Below are 17,315 nucleotides of genomic sequence, written 5' to 3' on the forward strand. Positions count from 1 at the left end.
AGGATCTGGTAGCAAATGTGAGTTTGTGTTATGTTTGTGTGTGTGTCCCAGTGGGTGCCTGTCCCTCGCCCTCTACATCTCTGCTCCCCCCTATCTCTTTCTCACACCCTCTCCATCTTTCTCCTCTCTGTCCCTCCCTCCCTCTGTCTCTGCTCTCAGTCTTCGTCCTCACCCTCCCTCCCTCTGTCTCTGCTCTCAGTCTTCATCCTCACTCTCCCTCCCTCTGTCTCTGCTCTCAGTCTTCATCCTCGCCCTCCCTCTCTCTGTCTCTGCTCTCAGTCTTCGTCCTCGCCCTCCCTCCCTCTGTCTTTCTCCTCGTTGCCTCTATCCTTCTGGATGAACTTCACGGCTTCGTGCCCCCAGACAATGAACTGCGATTCCAAGAGAGTGAGTCACCACTGCACCAAGCTCTGTGCCACACACACACACAGCACCAAGCTCTGTGCCACACACACACACAGCACCCAGCCTGGAAACACACACACACAGCGCCTAGCCTGGAACACACACACACACACACACACACACACACACACACACACAGCACCCAACCTGGAAACACACACACACAGCACCAAGCTCTGTGCCACACACACACACAGCACCCAGCCTGGAAACACACACACACACACACACACACACACACAGCGCCCAGCCTGGAAACACACACACACACACACACACACACACACACACACACACACACAGCACCCAGCCTGGAAACACACATACAGCACCCAGCCTGGAAACACACACACACAGCGCCCAGCCTGGAAACACACATACACAGTGTCCAGTCTGGAAACACACACACACAGCACCCAGCCTGGAAACACACACACACAGCGCCCAGCCTGGAAACACACACACAGCACCCAGCCTGGAAACACACACACACAGTGTCCAGTCTGGAAACACACACACACAGCACCCAGCGTGGAACACACACACACACACACACACACACACACACACACACACACACACACACAGCACCCAACCTGGAAACACACACACACAGCGCCCAGCCTGGAAATACACACACACACACACACACACACACACACACACACACACACACACACAGCACCCAGCCTGGAAACACACACACACACAGCGCCCAGTCTTGAAACACACACACACAGCACTCAGCGTGGAAACACACACACACACACACACATACACAGCACCCAGCCTGGAAACACACACACACAGCACCCAGCCTGGAAACACACACATAAGCATCTAGTCGCCCTGATAAAACACTGACACAAACGGACCCACACATTGCCTGGCATCGGTGTGTGTAAGAGGGACCATGCTCTGTGTGCTCATCAAGTATGTGGGTGTGTGTCTGTTATTTAAGCTTCTTGGAGGCGTTGAAGCGTGACCTTGATTAGAAAAATAAAAAAAAAACTAAAAAAAATCAAACGCCAGCCAAAATAACATTTAAAATCCTCTCACTATCAGTGTCATAGTATCCCTAAAGAGATTGTGAGTGTAGATTTGGGGCAAGGAATATCATACAGGAGTGATTCCTTTAATTTTCCATAGTTCCCAGTGTGTGCATTGCCTGGAACTTGACCTTTGTTAAAGTCTATTTAACAGCTTAACCTTAACCCCAGCTGCAGCCCTAACCTTAACATTAATCTCAGCCCAAAACTTAATTTTTCACCAGCCCAAACCCTAACCTTATCCCCAGCCCTAACCTTAATCTTTAACCCCAACCCTAACCTTTCTCCAGCCCAAACCTTCAACTAACCCCAGCCCAAACCTTAACATTAATCCCAGCCCAAACCTTAAACTAACTCCAGCTCCAGCCCTAACCTTAATATGAATCTTTACCCTTAGTCCTAACCTTAACCTTAACCCCAGTCCTAACCTTAATCCCAGCTCTAACCATCTTGGCATGAGATGGTAGCTGGGGTACCATACCTTGCTGAGGTCCACTTGGCTGCTCTCCTGGTTGACCCCGTTCTTTACCTCTAAGGTGGCTGGGGGCGCCTGAGGGGACAAAGTCTGACCTGGGGAAGAGGTCAGAGGTCAGAGGTCATCAGTATCTGTTGACAGAGAACAGGACAGAGAATCTATCTTTCTATCACTCTCTCCCTCTCCTCCCTGCCCATTTACCCCCCTCCACTCTCCCTCTCCTCACCTTCAACCCCTCTCCCTTCTCCCCTCACCCTTTCTCTCCTCCCCCTATCTCCTGTCTCCTCCTCTCTGTCTGTTCTCCTTTCTTCTCTCTTCTCACCCTCTGTGTATCACTTCCTCTCTCCTGTCTCTCTCCTCTCTTCCATTTGCCTTCTGTCCTGTCTCCCCCTCTCTCTCTTTCTCTCTCCTCTCCCTCTCTCTCTATCTCCCCTCTCCCGTCTCTCTCCTCTCCCTCTCTCTCTGTGTATCTCCCCTCTCCCGTCTCTCTCCTCTCCCTCTCTCTCTGTGTATCTCCCCTCTCCCGTCTCTCTCCTCTCCCTCTCTCTCTGTGTATCTCCCCTCTCCCGTCTCTCTCCTCTCCCTCTCTCTCTGTGTATCTCCCCTCTCCCGTCTCTCTCCTCTCCCTCTCTCTCTGTGTATCTCCCCTCTCCCGTCTCTCTCCTCTCCCTCTCTCTGTGTATCTCCCCTCTCCCGTCTCTCTCCTCTCCCTCTCTCTGTGTATCTCCCCTCTCCCGTCTCTCTCCTCTCCCTCTCTCTCTGTGTATCTCCCCTCTCCCATCTCTCCTCTCCCTCTCAAATTTTTTTTTCAAATCAAGGTGCTTTATTAGCATGACCGATGGGTACAATCAGTGTTGCCAAAGCAAATAAAAATACAATTAACATAAAATCTACAGAATTTTACATTAGAGACACATCATAATACATTTATATTCAAACATATAGAGCATTATTGGGCTCACTGCTCCTCAGGCTTTGACAGGAGGTCACGTACAGGGCTCCCCCCCTCTCTCTCTCCTCTCTCCTGTCTCTCTCCTCCCTCTCTTCTGTCTGCTCCCTCTCTCCTGTCTGTCTGCTCCCCCTCCCTGTCTCTCTCCCCTCTCCCCTGTCTGTCTGGTCCCTCTTTCCTGTTTCTCTCCTCCCTCTCTCCTGTCTGTCTGCTCCCCCTCCCTGTCTCTCTCCCCTCTCCCCTGTCTGTCTGGTCCCTCTCTCTGTCTCTCTCTCCTCTCTCCTGTCTCTCTCTCCTCTCTCCTGTCTCTCTGCTCCCTCTCTCCTGTCTCTCTGCTCCTCCTCTCTGTCTCTCTCCCCTCTCTCCTGTCTCTCTGCTCCCTCTCTCCTGTCTCTCTGCTCCTCCTCTCTGTCTCTCTCCCCTCTCTCCTGTCTCTCTGCTCCCTCTCTCCTGTCTCTCTGCTCCTCCTCTCTGTCTCTCTCCCCTCTCTCCTGTCTCTCTGCTCCCTCTCTCTGTCTCTCTCCTCTCTCCTGTCTACCCCTCTCTTTGTCAGTTCAATTCCAGGTGCTTAATTGGCATGACCATTGAATAAATAAGTTTTGCAAAAGCAAAACAAATACAATTAACATAAAACAATCTACAGACATTAACAATACAGACACATCATAAGATATTTACATACAGACATATGGAGCATTATTGGGAGACAGGCTCACTGCTCCTGACAGGAGACAGGAGATCACATACTGGGCTGCCAGTTCAACTGAGTTCCCTCCTCCCTCTCCCAGTAGGATTGGGACCCGTTGTGATTCTTGCAGGTGTGGATATTCTGGGATTAGATTTGTAAATTTGGGGAAGAATGTTTCTCTAATCCCAGAGTATCTGTCACGGTGCAGTAGGAAGTGCACCTCTGTCTCTATTTCTCCCCGCTGGCAGTGGGAGCACAGCCTGTCCTCTCTGGGCAGCCAGGTCTGCCTGTGTCGCCCAGTTTCTATGGCCAGGCTGTGGTCACTGAGCCTGTACTTCGTCAGGGTCTGTTTCCGTTTGCTGTTATTTATGTTGGTCAAATATTCGGCTTGTGTGTGTTGTCTGTAGACTACTGTAGCATTCCACTTTATGTTGTGTTTGTGTGTGTGTCCCAGTGGGTGAGACAGTGTCGCTCAGTGTGTGTTGTGCCTGTGTGTGTCCCAGTGGGTGAGACAGTGTTGCTCAGTGTGTGTTGTGTTGTGTGTCCCAGTGGGTGAGACAGTGTTGCTCAGTGTGTATTGTGTTGTTTTGTGTGTGTCCCAGTGTGTGAGACAGTGTTGCTCAGTGTGTGTGTCCCAGTGGGTGAGACAGTGTTGCTCAGTGTGTGTTGTGTTGTGTTGTGTGTGTGTCCCAGTGGGTGAGACAGTGTTGCTCAGTGTGTGTTGTGTTGTGTGTGTGTGTCCCAGTGAGTGAGACAGTGTTGCTCAGTGTGTGTTGTGTGTGTGTGTGTGTCCCAGTGGGTGAGACAGTGTTGCTCAGTGTGTGTGTCCCAGTGGGTGAGACAGTGTTGCTCAGTGTGTGTTGTGTGTGTGTGTGTGTCCCAGTGGGTGAGACAGTGTTGCTCAGTGTGTGTTGTGTGTGTGTGTGTGTCCCAGTGTGTGAGACAGTGTTGCTCAGTGTGTGTTGTGTGTGTGTGTGTCCCAGTGGGTGAGACAGTGTTGCTCAGTGTGTGTTGTGTTGTGTGGTGTGTGTGTCCCAGTGAGTGAGACAGTGTTGCTCAGTGTGTGTTGTGTTGTGTGGTGTGTGTGTCCCAGTGAGTGAGACAGTGTTGCTCAGTGTGTGTTGTGTGGTGTGTGTGTCCCAGTGAGTGAGACAGTGTTGCTCAGTGTGTGTTGTGTGTGTGTGTGTGTCCCAGTGGGTGAGACAGTGTTGCTCAGTGTGTGTTGTGTGTGTGTGTGTGTCCCAGTGTGTGAGACAGTGTTGCTCAGTGTGTGTTGTGTGTGTGTGTCCCAGTGGGTGAGACAGTGTTGCTCAGTGTGTGTTGTGTGTGTGTGTCCCAGTGGGTGAGACAGTGTTGCTCAGTGTGTGTTGTGTGGTGTGTGTGTCCCAGTGAGTGAGACAGTGTTGCTCAGTGTGTGTTGTGTTGTGTGGTGTGTGTGTCCCAGTGGGTGAGACAGTGTTGCTCAGTGTGTGTTGTGTGTGTGTGTGTGTCCCAGTGGGTGAGACAGTGTTGCTCAGTGTGTGTTGTGTGTGTGTGTCCCAGTGGGTGAGACAGTGTTGCTCAGTGTGTGTTGTGTTGTGTGGTGTGTGTGTCCCAGTGAGTGAGACAGTGTTGCTCAGTGTGTGTTGTGTGTGTGTGTGTGTCCCAGTGGGTGAGACAGTGTTGCTCAGTGTGTGTTGTGTGTGTGTGTGTGTCCCAGTGGGTGAGACAGTGTTGCTCAGTGTGTGTTGTGTGTGTGTGTCCCAGTGGGTGAGACAGTGTTGCTCAGTGTGTGTTGTGTTGTGTGTGTGTGTGTGTCCCAGTGGGTGAGACAGTGTTGCTCAGTGTGTGTTGTGTTGTGTGGTGTGTGTGTCCCAGTGAGTGAGACAGTGTTGCTCAGTGTGTGTTGTGTTGTGTGGTGTGTGTGTCCCAGTGAGTGAGACAGTGTTGCTCAGTGTGTGTTGTGTTGTGTGGTGTGTGTGTCCCAGTGAGTGAGACAGTGTTGCTCAGTGTGTGTTGTGTTGTGTGGTGTGTGTGTCCCAGTGGGTGAGACAGTGTTGCTCAGTGTGTGTTGTGTTGTGTGGTGTGTGTGTCCCAGTGAGTGAGACAGTGTTGCTCAGTGTGTGTTGTGTTGTGTGTGTGTCCCAGTGAGTGAGATGCTGCTGTCTGATCTGTGCTGCGATGTGGTGGAATCACTCCCTCTCTCTCCCCTCTGCCCCCCTCACCACTCTTGTCCAGGGAGTGGGGCTCCGACTGCTTCCTGCCGGCCTCAGCGAAGGAGCGGACCATGGGCAGCAGGTTGTTCCTCTTCTTCTCGATCTGGTGGTGGTGCCTCTTCAGCAGGGCCTCTCGCACCTTCACCCGCACGCTCTCGTCCAGCGAGCCCTCCTGCTGGTCCAGGATCATGTCTGCACACGGCAAGAGAAACAGCTGACAGCCCTTTAAAAAGCATTGCTCTTATAGATAGAAATTTCAAACCCGCACAGTTCTATGACCTAAAGCACTCAGTTCTTTGAGCCAAAGGGACTCCCTGTTACTGACAGGCAAAGGCAGATTCTACCAGACAGGGCTGCAGTGATGCATGATGGGATTTACAATTCCAGAACGAGACCCCCACGCTGTGCTAGAACCCTGCAGCACTGCGAGCAATGGCGCCCTCTAGGGAGTGACTTGAGGAGAACTGTTCGCTAGCAGCCTCACAGCGCTGGGCTCAGTTCCAGACCTGGGGTGCTATTTGCATGGAGTGTGCGTGTTCCCCCCCCGTTCATGTGAGTTTGTCCCTGGTGCTCCAGTGTCCTCCCACTGTTGAAAGAGATGTAGGCAGGTTAATTGGCTTCTGGGAAGACTGGCCCTGGAGAGAGTGTGGCTGTGTCTGAGTGTGTGTGCCCAGTGATGGGCACCCTGCCTTGCGCCCGTTGGTTGCTGGGATAGGATCCGGTTCCCCTCTGACCCAAAATTGGATTGCTAACACATGGACAGGGATTCCTGGTTCAGAGTACGATTTGTACTTGGGAATACAGACTAGAACGGGATCTAGCATCAGGAATATAGAGCTGGAGTATCCAGGCATGCAGCAGTAGTGCACTATCAGCCAAGCTGCTGAAGCAGGTTCCCCAGGATCGGTCAAGAAACAACTGGACAATTTCCTCAGGTCAATAAACTATTAACAGCCCAGCGAGCTAGACAGGCTGAGCGGCCTCTTCTCATTAGCAACCTTTCTTACGCTGTCATGAATCTCATCCCTGTGAATGTTCCTGTAAACACGCTTTCTCCCCTGGGTCTGGATATACACCCCTAGCTCTGATGTCAACTTGGGCAGATCGATCAGCGCGATCAGCGTCCATGCTTCTGGGGCGCCATATTCCTGCACATCTTCCCGTCGTCCTCAGGATCCCTCATGACTCCAGCTTTGTGTCGGCAGGGCGCCACTCCCCCCTCCCCCCACCCCCACTGTAATTTACTCGTGCTGCTGTCTTCCTGAGCGGGCGGCATGAACGGCTCTCTGGAGAAAACAGATCCAGATCTCATATCCAGAACGTGTGTGTGTGATCATCAAGAACCAGGGCTGGCTGGTATAGATGTCTGACCTTTGTTAAATGCAGTGTATAGAAGCTGCTGTGACGATACAGAACTCGTGTAGCAGCTCTGCTCCCCTCCACGCATCAGGAAATGGGCAATTTTGGGCAACACCTCTGGAGCGTGATGGGAGTTGTGTGACAGTGCATTCTTGGACGTGCACCGGCGTGCGCCGTGGGCCTGACCTGCTATCTCCTCGATGCTCCCAGCGTGCATGTCCAGCAGGACGCTGCCGTTGATGATGCAGCTGCGTAGCTCGAAGAGGCTGTGCAGCGAGAGCGTGGCTACGTAGGGCTTGCTCCAGCGCTCTCCACCGTCCTCCACGTCCTCCTCGAACTTCAGCCACCTGGAACCACAGCACCGCCGCTGTCACACCCTGACTACTCACTGTCACTGCTGTCACACCCTGACTACCCACTGTCACTGCTGTCACACCCTGACTACTCACTGTCACTGCTGTCACACCCTGACTACCTACAGTCATTACTGTCACACCCTGACTACCCACTGTCACTGCTGTCACACCCTGACTGCTCACTGTCACTGCTGTCACACCCTGACTACCTACAGTCATTACTGTCACACCCTGACTACCCACTGTCACTGCTGTCACACCCTGACTGCTCACTGTCACTGCTGTCACACCGACTACCCACTGTCACTATCACACCCTGACTACCCACTGTCACTGCTGTCACACCCTGACCACCCATCATCACTGCTGTCACACCCAGAATACCCACCATCACACCCTGACTACCCACTATCACTGCTGTCATACCGACTACCCACTGTCACTATCACACCCTGACTACCCACTGTCACTGCTGTCACACCCTGACCACCCACCATCACTGCTGTCACACCCAGAATACCCACCGTCACACCCTGACTACCCACTATCACTCCTGTCACACCCTGACTACCCACTGTCACACTCTGACTACTCACTGTCACTGCTGTCACACCCTGACCACCCACCATCACTGCTGTCACACCCAGAATACCCATCATCACACCCTGACTACCCACCATCACTGCTGTCATACCGACTACCCACTGTCACTATCACACCCTGACTACCCACTGTCACTGCTGTCACACCCTGACTGCTCACTGTCACTGCTGTCACACTCTGACTACTCACTGTCACTGCTGTCACACCCTGAATACCCACCATCACACCCTGACTACCCACTATCACTGCTGTCACACCCTGAATACCCATCATCACACCCTGACTACCCACTATCACTGCTGTCACACCCTGACTACCCACTATCACTGCTGTCATACCGACTACCCACCGTCACACCCTGACTACCCACTATCACTGCTGTCATACCGACTACCCACCGTCACACCCTGACTACCCACTATCACTGCTGTCACACCCTGACTACCCACTGTCACACTCTGACTACTCACTGTCACTGCTGTCACACCCTGACCACCCACCATCACTGCTGTCACACCCTGACTACCCACTATCACTGCTGTCACACCCTGAATACCCATCATCACACCCTGACTACCCACTATCACTGCTGTCACACCCTGACTACCCACTATCACTGCTGTCATACCGACTACCCACTGTCACTATCACACCCTGACTACCCACTGTCACTGCTGTCACAACCTGACTATCCACTGTCACACACGGACTACCCACCATCACTGCTGTCATACCGACTACCCACTGTCACACCCTGACCACTCACCATCACTGCTGTCACACCCAGAATACCCACCGTCACACCCTGACTACCCACTATCACTGCTGTCACACCCTGACTACCCACTGTCACACCTTGACTACCCACTGTCACTGCTGTCACACCCTGACTACCCACCGTCACACCCTGACTACCCACTATCACTGCTGTCACACCCTGACTACCCACTGTCACACCCTGACTACCCACTGTCACTGCTGTCACACCCTGACCACTCACCATCACTGCTGTCACACCCTGACTACCCACTGTCACACCTTGACTACCCACTGTCACTGCTGTCACACCCTGACTACCCACTATTACTGCTGTTACACCCAGAATACCCACCGTCACACCCTGACTACCCACCATCACTGCTGTCACACCCTGACTACCCACCGTCACACCCTGACCACTATCACTGCTGTCCCACCCCGACTACCCACCATCACACCCTGACTACTCACTGTTACTGCAGTCACTCCCCGTCACCCTGCTGTCACACCCTGACAACAATAACCACATACCGTCACAATCTGACCTCCTTGCCTCTCCTCCCTCTCCCTCTGACTCCTCCCTGCCTCTCTCTCCACTACCCTCTCCGCCCTCCGCCCTCTCTCTCACCTGGCTGTTTCCTTCCACTCAGCGTCCTTGCCCCCACGGACACAGATCTCGTCCAGCTCGGTGAACAGGTCATGGGGAACGTGCTCCTCATCCTCCTCCGTGCCCAGGATGAACTGGACTCTCTGGGATGGGGTGTCTGGAGATGGTGGGAAAGGGGGGGAACGAGAGACAGGGGAGAGGAGTGGGGTTATAGGAAGAGGGGACAGAGGAAGGACAGAGGGGAGGGTAGAAAGAAAGGAGAAGAGGAGAGGTGGGGGAGAGAGAGACAAACAGGCTGGAATGTGTAATTGTGGACTGTGACCTGTCTGAACTCTGATTGACAGTCCTAATAAAATGGTTACAATCTTACAGCACCTCTAACAAATGCAATGCAGGTGTGAAGAAAATTGCTTTTGCCAAGTGATCTGTCCATTGAGCAAATCTGTTTTCACAGTCGCAGAGCCAACTCAATTAATTGCTGCATTGCTTTAATTAGCCACAGTGTCAATCTGTGCTCCAGGGCAACTGCATTACACTCTGTTCCAGCCCCCCCCCCCCCTCCCCGCTGGGATACAAGGACAGCTCCCTTTCCTTCGCTCTTCCACACTTTTTAAATCAACCAGCCCTTTCAAAACTACAACATCCACGCAAATCACTGACTCACACAGACTCCTGCACCCAGAAAAATAAAACAGGCATTTTGATTGCCTTCTGCCTCCTCCTTTTAGTGTTTCATCTTTACTGTAGCGTACATTCTCAGCTTGATGTGACCTGTCTGTGTGTCCATAGTGCCCCTGCCTGTCCTGTGTGTGTCAGTGTCTGTGTGTCCATAGTGCCCCTGCCTGTCCTGTGTGTGTCAGTGTCTGTGTGTCTGTAGTGCCCCTGCCTGTCCTGTGTGTGTCAGTGTCTGTGTGTCTGTAGTGCCCCTGCCTGTCCTGTGTGTGTCAGTGTCTGTGTGTCTGTAGTGCCCCTGCCTGTCCTGTGTGTCAGTGTCTGTGTGTCTGTAGTGCCCCTGCCTGTCCTGTGTGTGTCAGTATCTGTGTGTCTGTAGTGCCCCTGCCTGTCCTGTGTGTGTCAGTGTCTGTGTGTCAGTGTCTGTGTGTCCATAGTGCCCCTGCCTGTCCTGTGTGTGTCAGTGTCTGTGTGTCCGTAGTGCCCGTGCCTGTCCTGTGTGTGTCAGTATCTGTGTGTCTGTAGTGCCCCTGCCTGTCCTGTGTGTGTCAGTGTCTGTGTGTCAGTGTCTGTGTGTCTGTAGTGCCCCTGCCTGTCCTGTGTGTGTCAGTGTCTGTGTGTCTGTAGTGTCCCTGCCTGTCCTGTGTGTATCAGTGTCTGTGTGTCTGTAGTGCCCCTGCCTGTCCTGTGTGTGTCAGTGTCTGTGTGTCTGTAGTGTCCCTGCCTGTCCTGTGTGTGTCAGTGTCTGTGTGTCTGTAGTGCCCCTGCCTGTCCTGTGTGTGTCAGTGTCTGTGTGTCTGTAGTGCCCCTGCCTGTCCTGTGTGTGTCAGTGTCTGTGTGTCTGAAGTGCCCCTGCCTGTCCTGTGTGTGTCAGTGTCTGTGTGTCCATAGTGCCCCTGCCTGTCCTGTGTGTGTCAGTGTCTGTGTGTCCGTAGTGCCCCTGCCTGTCCTGTGTGTGTCAGTGTCTGTGTGTCCATAGTGCCCCTGCCTGTCCTGTGTGTGTCAGTGTCTGTGTGTCCATAGTGCCCCTGCCTGTCCTGTGTGTGTCAGTGTCTGTGTGTCTGTAGTGCCCCTGCCTGTCCTGTGTGTGTCAGTGTCTGTGTGTCTGTAGTGCCCCTGCCTGTCCTGTGTGTGTCAGTGTCTGTGTGTCCGTAGTGCCCCTGCCTGTCCTGTGTGTGTCAGTGTCTGTGTGTGTGTCAGTGTCTGTGTGTCTGTAGTGTCCCTGCCTGTCCTGTGTGTGTCAGTGTCTGTGTGTCTGTAGTGCCCCTGCCTGTCCTGTGTGTGTCAGTGTCTGTGTGTCCGTAGTGCCCCTGCCTGTCCTGTGTGTGTCAGTGTCTGTGTGTCCGTAGTGCCCCTGCCTGTCCTGTGTGTGTCAGTGTCTGTGTGTCTGTAGTGCCCCTGCCTGTCCTGTGTGTGTCAGTGTCTGTGTGTCCGTAGTGCCCCTGCCTGTCCTGTGTGTCTCAGTGTCTGTGTGTCCATAGTGCCCCTGCCTGTCCTGTGTGTGTCAGTGTTTGTGTGTCCATAGTGCCCCTGCCTGTCCTGTGTGTGTCAGTGTCTGTGTGTCTGTAGTGCCCCTGCCTGTCCTGTGTGTGTCAGTGTCTGTGTGTCTGTAGTGCCCCTGCCTGTCCTGTGTGTGTCAGTGTCTGTGTGTCCGTAGTGCCCCTGCCTGTCCTGTGTGTGTCAGTGTCTGTGTGTCTGTAGTGCCCCTGCCTGTCCTGTGTGTGTCAGTGTCTGTGTGTCCGTAGTGCCCCTGCCTGTCCTGTGTGCCTCTTACCGTGAGAGGGACCCTCCTCTGGCGCTGTGCCCCTCATTCTCTCCCGCTTGCGGTGCCTCTGCCCATGGGGTCGGTGGTGTCGGTGACTCTGTCTCCCCAGGGGCATCCGCACCCCCACATACAGAGTCCTGTGACCTGAGAGAGAGAGGGGAATGAGGGGAGAGGAGACGGGGGAGAGGAAAGGGTAGGAGGAATATGGGGAGAGGAGAGGGGAATGAGATGGGAGGAGGAATGAGGGGAGAGGAGACGGGGGAGAGGAGAGGAGGAGGAATGAGGGAAGAGGAGGCAGGGAGAAAGAGAAAAGAGGAGAGGAGAGAGGAGGAGGATGAGACGGAGAGAGATCGCTCTCTCAGTGACCTGAGTAGAAACAGGCTCGCACTGTGAATGGAGATGGAGGGGGCTGAGCGATTGCCTACTGATAACAGCCTGTCAATACAGCAGATCGCTGGACTGCTCCAGGCTGTGTGACAGCTCTTCCACAGTGTCCCCCTGCACTGTGGCAGACCGGCGCGACTGCACAGCCTTCATGGTCACTGCCGTGGTCCCCCGCACTGCCACCACGGTCTGGCATTGATCAGAACAGGTAAATCAGGGTAAATCAGGGAGGAAGAAGTCGCTGGGTGGTGATGGCCGGTTTTAAACTTCCGCAGGGTTTTCCCCAGCTTGTCGAACTTTTGCACACATCATTCGCCAAGTGGCGCCCCAGGTTCTGTGTTGTCTTCCTGCTCGACTTCAGAAACCCCCGTGCTTTACCGCCCCCCACTCTGCCTTCTGCCCCGGGGGGGGTAACACCGGGTGTGCCCACGGCTGGGAGCCTGCCGTGCCAGATGGGCACCGCGTGTCCCTCTCTCCCCCAGTTCCTGCTGGGCCATGGCTCCAGCCAGCGCCCCAGCGCCGGGACAGGGGCAGAACCAGGGGGCATCTGCCCGGATTGCTGCTGCAGGCCTGGTGGCGTCGCGGGAGGGGCCTTCAGAAATGGCAGAGGGCACTCCGACCTGCTTCTTTTTCCCCGGGAGCCCCAGTGCATCTGGCAGCGCAGCCTGTGACACCGCGGTCAGCGTCTGATGTGCAGAGGCATGTGTACCCCCCCCCCCCCCACCAGCAGGGGGCAGTGTACCAAGGGTGTCTGCTGGCTGGGGGCAGGGGGCGAGCATGAGGGTGAGAAGAGCAGTGTAGCACGCAGGCAGCTCACTCACCTTCTAGCTCCTCCTTCTCATAGTGGATGTTGAAGACCGAGCTGGTTCCCCCCTGGTCCACCACCGCCTCCTCATTCGGTCCCTGTGGGACAAGACAGACAGCAGACGTGCTGAGGCCTGGGGCCTGGGGCCTGGGGCTGGCCTCCCCGCAGAACTGACAGTGTCGAAACAGCGAAGACACGTCCCCACACTCCATTTCCAACGCCCTTAGAAGCTCAAAACATTTACCACAGGGCTCGAAATCAAGGCAGTGTACTGAACAGCACAACAGTGTGGTTAAAGAGGAAGCTCTCTTTCTCACCGCGTAGAAAGCACCACACAAAATACCAAGCTATCAACATCAACGCGTGTTCCTCTAGCTTACAGAGTAATAGTGACTGGTGCGCTGCAGGTTCAAATCTCAGAAGAGACAAAGCTGTTGTACTTTTGAGCAAACTATTTCACTCCAGTCTCTCCAGCAATTACTGTATCAACATTGTTGCTGTAAATAAGGACTTTCCCACGTACAATATTCTCAGGAACAGGGTCCTGACAGTTTTCAGTCAGTAAAGCGAAATTTGTGTGCGTACATGAAGCGAAACAATGTCATGTTGTAAATAGTGTGACAGTACAGAAATCCAGTAGATCGACAGAGACAAGTGCTCCAGCTGCATGAAAACCAAAACACAAGAGCAAGAGAGAGAGACGTGCTGTAGAGGTCCGGCCGTGTCTCCCTGGCCAGCCAGCCACTCCTCATGGCTCGACCACAGATTTTCCCCTGCCTCTCGCAATGCAACAGAGGTAGAGCCATCTTCCTTGCTGCGGACAGCCCTTGCGGTGTACTGCAGTTCACTGCATGCAGCAGAGCCATCTGGTCACGGGGCCTGTGGCCCTAAACCTTCCACCTTCATGCCGCTCAATGGGGTGGGGTTAGGGAGGAAGCTTAATGACCTGGGGGTCAACAGCTGGATTCTGGATTTCTTGACTGGCAGACCACGGACTGTGAGGGTCAATGGAAAGCTTTGTTCCTTGCTGACCGTCAATACAGGTGCCGCTCAGGGCTGCGTGCCTTACCCACGACTGTGTGGCCAGACACAGCTCTGACTCCATCTGCAAATCTGCCGAAGACGCGGCCATCATTGGCCGAATCAGCAGGAACAGGGATGAGGTCAGGAACCTGGTGGAGTGGTGCCTTGGGAATAATCTCTCCCTCAACGTCAGCAAAACCAAAGAGCTGGCCGTCGACTTTAGAAAGCAAGGTGGGGGCCACACCCCTGTTCACATCAACGGGGTGGCTGTAGAGACGGTTAGTTCCTGGGTACCTTCATCACTGATGATTTAACGTGGTCCCAGTGAGTAACTGGAGCTACAAAGGAGGCACTACAGTGCCTTTACATCCTCAGACTTCCTTTCTATCAATCAATCAATCAGGGTTTATTTATCAATGTACGAACAGTCCAGCATACAGCGGTGTTGTCGGCAATGAAATGCTTTGTCCGCGAGCTCGTTAAGAGGGATAGAAGAGTAGAAGGACAGGAATTTATAGGGATTAGATTCACATTAGGAAACAATAAACTACCTCATTGCAATTTACAATACAACTTAGTACGTTCTACAGGTGCTCTATTGAGAGTGTGCTCACATGCGGCATTGCAGTGTGGTTTGGCAGCAGCTTGTCGTCTGACTGGAAGGCGTTACAGGGGGTGGTCGGGTCAGCCCAGTCCATCACTGGGGTACAGCTTACTGTACCTCTATTGTGGACACCATGCTGAGCAATTAAAACATGGCAAAACCATGAACAGACCAAAAGGAGCTCCTGCAGAATGACTGCACTAAATTCTCATGGGGGCAGCCACATGGCACAGAACTGCATCAAAAACACTTGCACCTCTAGTGACTAAAGAATACAGTACTGTTACGAGATCGGCTTCCTGTCACCAGAGGGCACCCCGATCGCAAGCCTCAGCCTCAGTCATTATGGGAAGGCGTGAACCATCGATAACCAGTCATAGTACTCGTCTGCCAGATCATCCCCAGCCAGGCATTCTTCAGTGCGGCTCGCTGTAGCCATTTCGCCCAGTGTTGACTCTACCTGTTGAGCGACACTTCCTGCTCCGCGTATATTACTTCCCGGTGATCGGACAAGGCTTCCCTTTAGACTACGGCTTCTGGATTTCGTCTCTGGCACCTCCCTGGCGTGTGGACCTTTTTCTTGGATGAGTACCCTGGACTATTTTGCTGTCTAAACAATTTTACTCACTCTTCAAGACTCCGCACAGGGTCCTAACCAAGGCTATCCCTCTGCGACAAATACACGAATACGAATCGGGCTCCTATTGCATGGCAGTTTGATCCAGTCCAGGGTTTATCTGCTGCAGGTGCCTGTACTGCACTGATCAACCCTGGAATAGACAGACGTCTTTAATGTTTTTCACTTGACTTGCTGGCCTGTGCCGGTCTGGTGTCCTGTTCTTGTGCTCTGTGTGGGTCTAGAGAGGGCCGATGCCTCTGGTCTCAGCAGCCCGGGCACAGAGAGAGGTCACCGTGCAGCACAGTGCTTCAGGCAAGGAGGTCATTTTCAAACCAAGAAAAAAGATTGGAATCGACTTAATTATCCCCTTTCCCCAGTCTGTTCACGGAGCAGACTCTAATATGAACTCTGAATATGAAACCAGCTATCCAACACCATGATCAGGACATTCAAGGCTGATTAGGGTTTACAGCTCCTTCTCAGTGTCAATATTCCTGCTACAGTGGTCTGTAAGAGGAGAGAGACGATGACTGGGAGACAGGGAGTGCATGAGTGAGGGAGGGAGGAGGGGGTGAGTGAGGGAGTGAGAGAGAGAGGGAGTGCATGAGTGAGGGAGGGAGGGAGGGGGTGAGGGAGTGAAGGAGAGAGGGAGAGAGGGAGAGAGGGAGACAGGGAGTGCATGAGTGAGGGAGGGAGGGGGTGAGGGAGTGAAGGAGAGAGGGAGAGAGGGAGTGCATGAGTGAGGGAGGGAGGGGGTGAGTGAGGGAGTGAGGGAGAGAGGGAGTGCATGAGTGAGGGAGGGAGAGAGTGAGTGAGGGAGGGAGTGAGGGAGGAAGGGAGTGAGGGAGTGAGTGAGGGAGGGAGGGAGAGAGTGGGGGAGGGAGTGAGTGGGAGAGTGAGTGAGTGGGGGAGTGAGTGGGGGAGTGAGGGAGTGGGGGAGTGAGTGAGGGAGGGAGTGAGTGGGGGAGTAAATGAGTGGGGGAGTGGCTGAGTGAGGGAGGGAGGGAGTGAGGGAGGGAAGGAGAGAATGAGTGAGTGGGGAAGGGAGGGAGTGGGGGAGTGAGTGAGAGAGAGTGAGGGAGGGAGGGAGAGAGTGAGTGAGGGAGGGAGGGAGTGAGTGGGGGAGTAAATGAGTGGGGGAGTGGCTGAGTGAGGGAGGGAGTGAGGGAGTGAGTGAGGGAGGGAGGGAGAGAGTGGGGGAGGGAGTGAGTGGGGGAGTAAATGAGTGGGGGAGTGGCTGAGTGAGGGAGTGAGTGGGGGAGTGAGGGAGGGAGGGAGTGGGGGAGTAAATGAGTGGGGGAGTGGCTGAGTGAGGGAGGGAGTGAGGGAGGGAGGGAGAGAATGAGTGAGTGGGGAAGGGAGGGAGTGGGGGAGGGAGGGAGAGAGTGAGGGAGGGAGGGAGTGAGTGGGGGAGTAAATGAGTGGGGGAGTGGCTGAGTGAGGGAGGGAGTGAGGGAGTGAGTGAGGGAGGGAGGGAGAGAGTGGGGGAGGGAGTGAGTGGGGGAGTGAGGGAGGGAGGGAGTGGGGGAGTAAATGAGTGGGGGAGTGGCTGAGTGAGGGAGTAGATGAAAATGAATAAGCCAGGAAGTGTGAGAGTGAGTGAATGAGTGAGTGAGAGAGTGGGTGAGTGAATGAGTGGGGGAGTGGGTGAATGAGTGGGTGAGTGAATGAGTGGGTCAATGAGTGGGTGAGTGAATGAGTGGGGGAATGGGTGGGTGAGTGAATGAGTGGGTCAATGAGTGGGTGAGTGAATGAGTGGGGGAGTGGGTGAATGAATGGGTGAGTGAATGAGTGGGTCAATGAGTGGGTGAATGAGTGAGAGAGCGAATGTGTGAGTGAGTAGGTGAATGAATGCGGGAGTGGGTGAATAAGTGAGAGAGTGAGAGTTACTTTTATGTTTTGTTTTGTTTAACATGAATATCATTATTTTTATTTGCTTTGGCGACACTGATTGTACCCATCGGTCATGCTCATAAAGCACCTTACATTTAATTGAAT

At 53.7% G+C, this 17,315-nt stretch overlaps 1 protein-coding gene across 1 annotated transcript in view; it reads right to left on the reverse strand.

Annotated features, from left to right (window-relative positions):
- The window catches only part of LOC148841407 (electroneutral sodium bicarbonate exchanger 1-like), a 36,202-nt gene extending 23,028 nt beyond the window's left edge, over positions 1 to 13,174 (reverse strand). The window contains exons 1-6 of the mRNA XM_088921086.1: positions 13,088 to 13,174; positions 11,892 to 12,026; positions 9,467 to 9,602; positions 7,307 to 7,467; positions 5,771 to 5,953; positions 1,936 to 2,024 (exon numbers count right to left, since the gene is read on the reverse strand). Coding sequence (XP_088777212.1) covers positions 1,936 to 2,024; positions 5,771 to 5,953; positions 7,307 to 7,467; positions 9,467 to 9,602; positions 11,892 to 11,997 — 675 coding nt within the window. The 5' untranslated portion in view covers positions 11,998 to 12,026; positions 13,088 to 13,174. The remainder of the gene's footprint in view (positions 1 to 1,935; positions 2,025 to 5,770; positions 5,954 to 7,306; positions 7,468 to 9,466; positions 9,603 to 11,891; positions 12,027 to 13,087) is intronic.
- Between the last annotated feature and the right edge of the window lie 4,141 nt (positions 13,175 to 17,315).

This window comes from Atractosteus spatula, chromosome 1 (assembly GCF_055471065.1).
Source record: "Atractosteus spatula isolate fAtrSpa1 chromosome 1, fAtrSpa1.hap1, whole genome shotgun sequence".
Taxonomy (NCBI): Eukaryota; Metazoa; Chordata; class Actinopteri; order Semionotiformes; family Lepisosteidae; genus Atractosteus; species Atractosteus spatula.